This window comes from Mytilus californianus, unplaced genomic scaffold (assembly GCF_021869535.1).
Source record: "Mytilus californianus isolate M0D057914Y unplaced genomic scaffold, xbMytCali1.0.p SCAF_4, whole genome shotgun sequence".
In the NCBI taxonomy this organism is placed as follows: domain Eukaryota; kingdom Metazoa; phylum Mollusca; class Bivalvia; order Mytilida; family Mytilidae; genus Mytilus; species Mytilus californianus.
In genome coordinates, this window is record NW_026262690.1 from 80756583 (window position 1) to 80766271 (window position 9689).

General features: G+C 32.8%; 1 protein-coding gene across 1 annotated transcript; it reads right to left on the reverse strand.

The window, feature by feature from the left end:
* Positions 1 to 4422: 4422 nt before the first annotated feature.
* Positions 4423 to 6327, reverse strand: LOC127737095 (uncharacterized). Its single transcript, XM_052247628.1, has one exon. It carries the CDS (start codon positions 6325 to 6327, stop codon positions 4564 to 4566), a length of 1764 nt encoding a protein of 587 aa, XP_052103588.1. The 3' UTR covers positions 4423 to 4563.
* Between the last annotated feature and the right edge of the window lie 3362 nt (positions 6328 to 9689).

The following is a 9689-nucleotide window of genomic DNA, read 5'->3' on the forward strand; positions in this document are numbered from 1 at the left end:
CATAGACAACTAAAGACTGAGCAACACAACACCCAACAAAAACCGTGGGTGATCTCAAGTGCTCCGGAAGGGTAAACAGTCTTTCTTTCATAGCATTTAAAAGACTCCAAAAATAGTCAGTCAGAAGCAATTGAAGTTATATATTAAATAAAAAAAAAGATCAAAACCAAAGCGTCAATCCAGGAGAACAGAAATACAGAGACAAACCAGGGGACAATAAAAAGGAACAATGGCAAACAAGGGACAAATGAACGATAATCACTAGAGACCTGCATTTGACTTACAAATTAAAACTTAATGATTGGTAACATCCTATATGGGGTATATGCTTTCATATATGCTTTATACTACTTCAATAGATACGATCAGATACCTGTACCAGCGTTTTACGTATACAAATATCAAAGATACTAGTACCCCCCCCCCCCCCAAAAAAAAAAAAAAATCAAAGACAATATCATCTGTCCCTGCATCCGTCTTCCAGCCATTTTCAATGAATTGTTGTTTTATATAAAAAAAATAAGGAGACGAGGTATGATTGCCAATAAGACAAGTATCCACCAAAGTTCACATAAGGTGGATGTAAGCAATTATAGGCAACCGCACGGCCTACAACAATGAGAAAAACGCATACCGTATAGCCGGCTATGAAAAGCCCCGACATGAAAATTATGAAACAATTCAATAGAGAAAACTAAAGGCCTAGTTTATAAGAAAACAATTAACGAAAAACAAATATGACAAACATGAACCAACGACAACCACTGAACTACAGGCTCCTGACTTGGGACAGGCACATAATGTATATGGCGGGATTAGACATGTTTGCGAGCGTCCCCCCTCCCCTAACCTGGTACTGTGGTGTAACAGCACAAAATACTATAAAAATCAGTTGAAAAAGGTTTAACTGATCAGATCGACACAAAGAACATGAACACAGACCGGACGTGGCAGGGTTAAATTGTAATGTCTAAAAATCATTGTTATATCACTTGTTTCACATTGCGATACATAAAATTAAACTTTCTTTCAATAAAATTTAAAAGAATTTTGTTTTAAACATTCTTTTTATCATCACACCTAACGTTTTCATTTGAAATAACAATAATTGTGCAGAGCTAATATTATTAAATCATAGAAAAATATATAACATGTAAAACATTTCGATTTTTATTATAAAAAAAAACTTCAAGTTTATGGGGTTATTTCACAAAAAAATATCTTACAAAGGAAAAAATACTCCCACGTTGGTAAAATTTAAGAATAACCTACTGTTTATTCAATGGATAAGATTTGTCTGTGAAAAGAGCTCAGGATAATGAAACAGACTTCTTTCGTATGGCACATCATTTGAATCGTTCAGTCATTTAGAAGACTCGTACGGTAGGTTTGCTTTGGATATTCAAGTATATTACACTACTCAATTGCCTCTATTTAAGTATATTTCTAAAGGTATATCTGAATAACAAAAAGACTTTTCTAAGTGTATAATGCTTTATGTAAAGGGGAAACTGGTACCGTTTATTGGTAGCAAAACATAAACTGAAAATAAATGAATAAATCAAAATAAGTAACAAATTAACAAAACTAAAAACTGTTATTTTTCAATTTTAGTCCATTTTCATAAATTTGACAATTGCTTTCCCAATTTTACTGGATTACCGAAAAGTTCATGCAACTCCCGTTTTTGGAACCTGGATGCATCATTTATATGTTTTTTGAGTTTTTATGTCTTTGCCAATTGGCTGCTAATTCGTGAATGAATACATTTAGTCTGTGTGTTCATCCTTGTGGTTGTAGTTTGGGTATTTCGCTTTTTTTCGCTTTTTTTTTTCTTCATAACATTAGAGGCTATGGTTCGAGTATTTAAAAAAACAAATATATATAGCAACGAAGTGATTATACGTGAATTTGAGCATAGAACAACATATTCTGTATCATAAATGTAAACACAAAGAAGAAAAGGAATAAAGATAATTTATTTTAGGCTATGTGCTAAAAATTGTGTTGTATATCATGCAGTTATAAACAACTGGTAGTCGGTCGTGCATTTCAACTCATTCAGTGGATTGGTCGTTAAATCGCCTAGAAAAAAATGCATCATTTGTAAACTAACACTGATACATGCATGTATTGGCGGGATCATTAGAATGCTAAATATTGCATATCCGTATAAGGAAATCAGATGAGGATCCAGGATTTTGAAAGGAGGAACTAGACAGTGTTAGGAGTGGGACAAATGTTTGTATATGCATTAACCATATAGAAAGCTCCATAAGGTGGGACAGCCCCTAAATTTCTCTGATCTACTGCATATATATACGGATAAGTAACATGTTCCAGAGAGGTATACAGCCAGTAGAAAAATAAATTGAAGTTGGTACTCAAGGAATTTATTCGCATAGCAACATTTTGAACCAATTTTACATCAAGCTTCTATAGCCTGCTGTACTCGTCGTTTGCTACTAAAGGAGGAAAATGATAACATTAAATGAAAGTTTTTTTTTTTATTTCAACTTATTTCTATTTTTACTATTTACCAGAACGTTTTCCCCGTGAATCCATAATTGATAACGTCCTTGTTAAAACGGGACAAACATTGAGAAGATCTAGTTTTTTGTGTTTACAGGGAAGGTACTATTTTGTCACTAGATTTCCTACTGGTAAAGAGTAAGACGACTTGAACCTTTTTTCTGAGTGAAAGTTCTCTAAATCAATCTCTTTAAAACAAATCTAGATCTGCGCATGTTGGATCAGGTTGTAAACAGTCACGTCGATAGGTTGATTACATTTAACGTTTTTCCATTTGAAAAGGAAAGTCTTTTATTTGAATTTCAGCAATGAAATATGGAAATAGCCTTAGTTTAGACCACATGTACAGTACATGTAAGAACTTAGTAACCGGTTTGTCTAGAAATTGGAGAATAGTCTACATTAACCGAGGGTATCACCAGCTGGCATGATAATAGGTCATTGTTTGAATTAGGTTGGGCTTTGCTTTTTGGTCCTTTTTGGTTATATTATCTCATAAATGTTTTTATCAGATTTCGGACGTCCAAATATTTAGCCTCGAGCATCACTGAAGAGACATGCGTCGAAATGCGCGTCCAATATCCTACTGATTTAGTGTGAAGTCGTCATTAACAGTCAGACAAAAAACATAATATGTCTTAATCGTAACTATCGAACCGAAAGGAAAGCAGATATATCTTGGCGCTTTAGCTTTAACGTTCTTTTCAAAAGAAAGGTCGGAGTCAATCCGATTTCTCAACTTCATTCGCTCCAGTTTGACATTGATACGTATAAAATTACAACCTTATTTTCATAAATGTAATACAACCTGAATGTCATTTGCAGCTACAATATTCCACCCAGAGTTCGACTAAAAAACCTATTTGATGGGAATTAGTTTTGTTGATAGTTATAGAATATTTATAACATCCATTTGCGCACCTTTCCTTTTTACTAATATAGTTTTATATCTTTTCTGTGGGACCAATACATAAACGCTCACTTTGCATTTAACTTTATCGTTGTTGTTGCTGTGAGATAATCGCGTACGTCTTAGTCGATTCAAAATGTTAGAAAATATAGCTTGATATAATACGATTTTTTATGACGAACGATAAGGAAATACCAAAAGATAATTTGATTGTAAAAAATGCGGCTAATGTAGCAATATGTACAGTTTGAAAGTACCCCCAAAAATTACCATTTTATATCATCTTGCTATAAACAGCTGAACTCAGTGTAAAATATCGACAAATATAATGCCTACCCATGTTAAAATGAGCATAGAGCATGACATGAAGGAATTATATCGATTCTAATAGGACACTATAGGAATTATTTCTTAGGCGATTGTTCCAAATAAAAAGCATGTATCTTTGGCTTAGTACTTTTAAGCTTATCTATATTACTACAAATTGTGACAGGATACTTCCTGCTGGAAACAGTTAGAATTTCTTAGATTATAATTGTGCCTTTGTTCATAAGGTTATTATAGAACCGACGTGCAAAATACAACTAAGTATGGATCGATATAAAATAAGGAGATGCCAGTGGTATGATTTCCAACGAGTCAAATATCCACCAGGGTTCAAATGATGTTGATGTAAGCTATGTAATCTGTACATTTCAGCACGGAAAGGACAAGATAAATATAACATTAAAAATTTCATAAAGCCATTCTATTTATTGTACAGTTATGTTCTATTAGTTTACAGTGTCATCCATAGTATAAAATTCATCATTTTTAAACATTATTCAATAATTAAGAAAAATACAAATAGTACAAATCAGATGGATTCTAATACTTACTTTTAAAAAATATCATATACGCCACCAACAAACTATGATTATATATGCTTTATTGAAACAGTGTATTAACTGAAACCCAACTATGATGGGAAGGAAGCCCTTACTATGTTAAGTATTTCTCCAGTTGCATATCACTCTTCCGTCCAAATCAACGCCACCTCACTCCAAAATCATTCCCCATATTTTCATTCACTGTCTATTCTGCCAAAAATCAATATAGGTTTCTGTGAATATTTCAAAATTTTAAACAAAAGAGCACCTATGGGTGTTTAAGCTACAAGCACGAATAAAATAATATTGTAAATCTTTTTCGTTAATAAGTTGCAGACGTAAATCTGGACTTTGTGTATTATGCATTGACAAACACTGTCTGAAAAATGTAAAGCTGGTACCGTAAAGCTCGCTCCATCCTCTAACAATATGATGAACTGTATCCCCATTAGTGCTCACGTGATCTACGTCCGCGTTTCCATCATATTTCCACGTGGTCACAATAGTGGCAAACGGATATTTAAAAGGATTCCTTGTAGTTATAATGTCTTTAAAAATAACTTCAGTTTGTTGCCATATAGACTTTATTACAATAGAACATGAACCATTATCTTTAAATGTGACGAATAACTTTTTTGCCTGGGGTGCAATGTCTATCTTTGATATTGAAGCCATTGGAAAGTTTTGACTTGGATCATTTTGACCAATTATTATTGATGAACCGTATGGAATTTCAGTTAGACGGTGTGGTGGAATCGGCAAAATATGCATTTCTCCTTGCCTAGATAGTTTGACAATTGGGCTATAGATGTTGGTCCATGGAGATATATGTGATATTACTATTTCCGAAACATTTAGAAATTCCTGACTAGTATCTACATTCCTGACTGTCATTGTTTTTTGTTTTATATCCGTCCTTTCAAATACGTCCGTGAAAACTTCAATTTTCAATGCAGGATCTATATATAGAACCTCGCGGTGCTTTGTATTTATCGCTTGATATTCTAACTTTATAAATTCGATTGTTATAGATTTTATTTCAGAAGGATAAGTAAAAATATAAAACAGAATTTCATTCTGAACCGACCAACTCTGTTTTGGTATTATCCATTCATGCTTAGTTTTTTGTCGACTAAAGTATGTACTGTTCAGTGCCATCCATACTCCTTTAGCATTATAGGAACCTGATACAAGAAATATGTCCACCACTTCTAAAAATTTGAGAACAAGTCTGTAATTAACATCATACTCCTTTATATTGTTAAATGATAGATTAATGAAAAGAGACCTCGATGTACTTGATCGGCCGTGTTTAATACCAACACCAGAGTACATATCTGTGGTCAACGTGTTATTTTGTGATTTGAGTTTGATATCTAATAGTTCCCATACAGTTATATTGCCTTCATTGCAAAGTATGTCTTCATCGTGAAAATTATTTTCAAAAGATTTGTACTTAGGGTTCATTGCAGTGACGACAAACATGCGCACTTTTTTATGGTAGATTGGTAGGAATAAATTTTTGTTACTACTCTGGCATGATGATCGCAATGTTCTTCTTTTCAGCACTGCAGGTGGTATATCGTGACGATTCTTTCCATTTGAATACACGATATTACTGTCAATGTAAAATGAACATTTAAATGATTCTTCTATTAAATAGTTGTCCGTCGTTTTGATGGTAAGTTCGTCTAATTCAATTCCGTAATAATCAGTGTAAATGATATTAACGGATAAAACATGTTTACCAGAAGATAGAGTCATAGCTGGGCCAATTTGTTCAGTATAAATAAAATTGTTCCATCCGTGACCACCATTTCTATCAAATTTTGTCTTTAAATGGCCTAGTTGTTTCCCATCTACACTAAATACCACAGAGTCTCCTCCTCCATCGTTCGAATACCTCACACTCCGTAGGCGTACCTCAGTTGTGTTGCGTAAACAAAAATATATGGAAAAAGAATCTCCTGTTTTAAAGAGCGCCGATTTCTGTGCAGATGCTCGGCTCCTGCTCATAATAAACTTATCCACAACAAAATTTTCAATTTCAAATGTGAAATATGAACCTTCACATAAATAACACAGCTGCTGAACCAATATCAAAGAGATACTTACAAATACAAACATCTCTGCAGTTATTTGTAATTAACTTACTATATAATTCAATATTACCTCATCAGATAATGATTTATTAATAAAGTACAGGTGAACATTTTTCTGTAAAAAATGAAGTTAGTGATTAATTGTGTATTATATGACATTTGATTTTAAGGCCGAGAAGATTGGTTTTCTTTCTCGTTGGTTTTGTACCGTAAAACGACAACTGACAATTTTAAATTAAAATGATTTCGCTCAATAGCAAATCTTCTTTAGAATGTTTTTTTTTTTGTTTTTGTTTTTTTTTTGGTTTTTATGGAATATCAGTTGAAGAAGTACTACTATTTTTCTTTTTATATTTGAATGAGAATAGGATTCATTTGCTTATTTGAGAGAATGTAGTGGGTAGGAGAGAATTTGAAAAAAATGTTTTTTATAAAAACATTATCCTTACCTTATGAAGTTTCTGCTTGTTGCCCTTTTGAACTGCCCTTCAATATCATATCTCGTAGGGACAGGCGTAAGAATCAAGCATATTCGTATGTTTCTTTCACTCAAGCACAATTATAGTATATAATTCAGGAATGAAAATTTGACATGTTTTGAAATTTGCAAATATTTGCATTTACATTGAAAAAGCTTCTAACCAATGAGCAATCAGTCTCAATACTTTGTTCCATTTAGACTAAGGGTACACATATCTAGTATAACAAACGATTTTTGACTCTCGAATGTGACGAGTTCGGTGAAACTAACACGTGGAAAGGCCCAAGACCGACAAATCTCACTGAGGACAGGATATCTTCCTGTGTCAGTTAATTGGCTATTGATGGCATTTGGGGCGTTTAAAGGTATTTTCTCAGTATGAGCGTGTGTGGAGAATAGACTGATTCTCTCCCTTCCAACATATATATAACCATAAAGGACTAAAAAAAGTGATCATATTTACAGCACTTTTGTCAATGAACACTTACTCTATTGCTTATATATTACTCCTAAACGACATGATATATTTTCTTGATCAAATGACAAATTGTGCTCCTACACATTTTTAAATCAACATCTACAATAAAAGATGACAATAAATGAGAATTATATATGAGGATTTATGTATCAATTTTATTGCTCATAGAGAAGACTAAAAAAAGATAAATACATCTTCTATTTATTGGAACTGTACATCAACTGCTTTCTTCTCAGATATAAATATGACATATATCTCCACAAGCTTTCCCTTTTAGAAAATTGTATTACTGCATCGAAATTTAACATATTAAAGTATTTTCCATCAAATTTGAATCTGTTACGATATTAAGCTGATCCAGTTCAATTCCGTAATAATCTGTGTGACTTACATTGACAGAAATAAAATGTTTACCAGATGTTAGGGTTAAACTTGGGCCTTTAGGATAGTAGTGCATGAACTCGTCCCATCCATGACCAAAATTGTTATGATACGTTGTCGTTAAATTGCCAAACAGTATGCCATCTAAACGAAACTCTACATCGTCATCTGACCCGTCGTTAGAATATACAACACTCCTTAGTTTAACTTTGTTAAGTTTCGTAGACAAAAGTTAATGTTGAAATAATCCCCTTCTTTGAAGTGAGCTGATTTTTGTCCATATGCTGAATCTCTTTTCATAACAAATCTATCACCAACGTAATCTTCAATTTCAAATGATACAAGAGAATCTCCATACGAAAATGACAATTGATATAACAAAATTAAAGCATATTTTACAGATACGTACATCTCGAAGTTAAAATCGTTTTTCCTCAAACTACAACGAATTTCATTTCAAAATATGGTGTTAAATATTATGTTCATTTATTTAATTAGGTAAATACAGGTAAATCACCGCTTCTTTAAAATTGATCAACTTGATAAATGACATTTCATAATTAGGCCAAAGCCAATATTTGTCTTGTTGCTTGCTCTTCAAAGGCTAGTATCAACTAAGTGAAGCTAGGTGCATCGCCATTTTATCTTTATTAATTTAGTTGTTATGGAATATATAAAAAAAAAAACATTGAAAGTAAACAAAATCCAATATTTTTTGACAATTGTTTCCAAAATGATACGGGATTGATATTACTTTCTTTCAGGAATGTTAAGTTTAAATGATTTAATGTTTTGATTGTCCTTTAAACACAACGGTTTTTGTAATTTCAAAATGTAATCCTTCAGTTTTAAAACCGCAAATATCAAATTTACTACCTTTTTTAATAAGTCTTGTGCAATCATGATGAAATTTCAATATATGAAGCCAACGGTACATATAAAATGATATGCATTTATTTACCCATTTCCCACAACAAATTTGTCCAAATACTGTATGCTGGCGTAAATCTTTAGTTACCGTTTGCAAACTTTAGAAAGCGATTGCAAGACCTACAGTTATTTCTTGGTAAATGAAAATGTAATAGAGTGTAATTCAATTGAAACATTTGGTAAACGGTTAAACACTTAACATAGTATCTGACAGAACAAATAGATATTGGCACATTGCTGACGTACTACAGACTGGAGTACTGGTGGGTTAAATCAGATGTCAAACCGCGTATTTTTTCTTCTTCTTCTGGCTTAGCATTTTCTAGCGCTGTTATTGAGAAAATTAGAATAGGATTTCGAACACTTATTACGCTTTGGACAATAATCATTCGGACCGAAATTTTTCTTTGTACGAGCAATCTTTACTGTTTCGATGTGGAAGCGTTTTATTTGTAACCAAACTGGGTTGTTTTAGATTGTTCGTTATATCTTCAGGGAGCAATCCAGTGAATTCTTATAGTTCTCTCCCTTCACAATTTTAAGTGTAATTAATTGACTCATCATAGATACCAGGCTTAATATTTTGTACGCCAGACGCGCGTTTCGTCTACAAAAGACTCATCAGTTACGCTTGCATCAACAAAGTTAGAAAGGTCAAATAAACTCCTAAGAAGAAGAACATTAAGGGTCCAAAATTCCGAAAGTATTTGACAATTCAGCTAAATGTAATCTATTCCTGGGGTCGAAAATCCTTCGTATTTCGAAAAATTCAAAGTTTTGTAAACAGTTAGTATATAATTATAAACATACCAATGGCAATTCATTTAAACACAGAAGTGCTGACTTCTTGGCTGGTGATATCCTCGGGTGAAATCCTCTATCAGCTGAGGCTTCAATCCATGTTGGTGAAACGTTTTATTCGTTAGTTAAAAAGACATAGCGTACTTAAAGACATATCGAACTTGGAAATAAGTTCAAGATCGAAGATCAATGCTATTTCTAAATT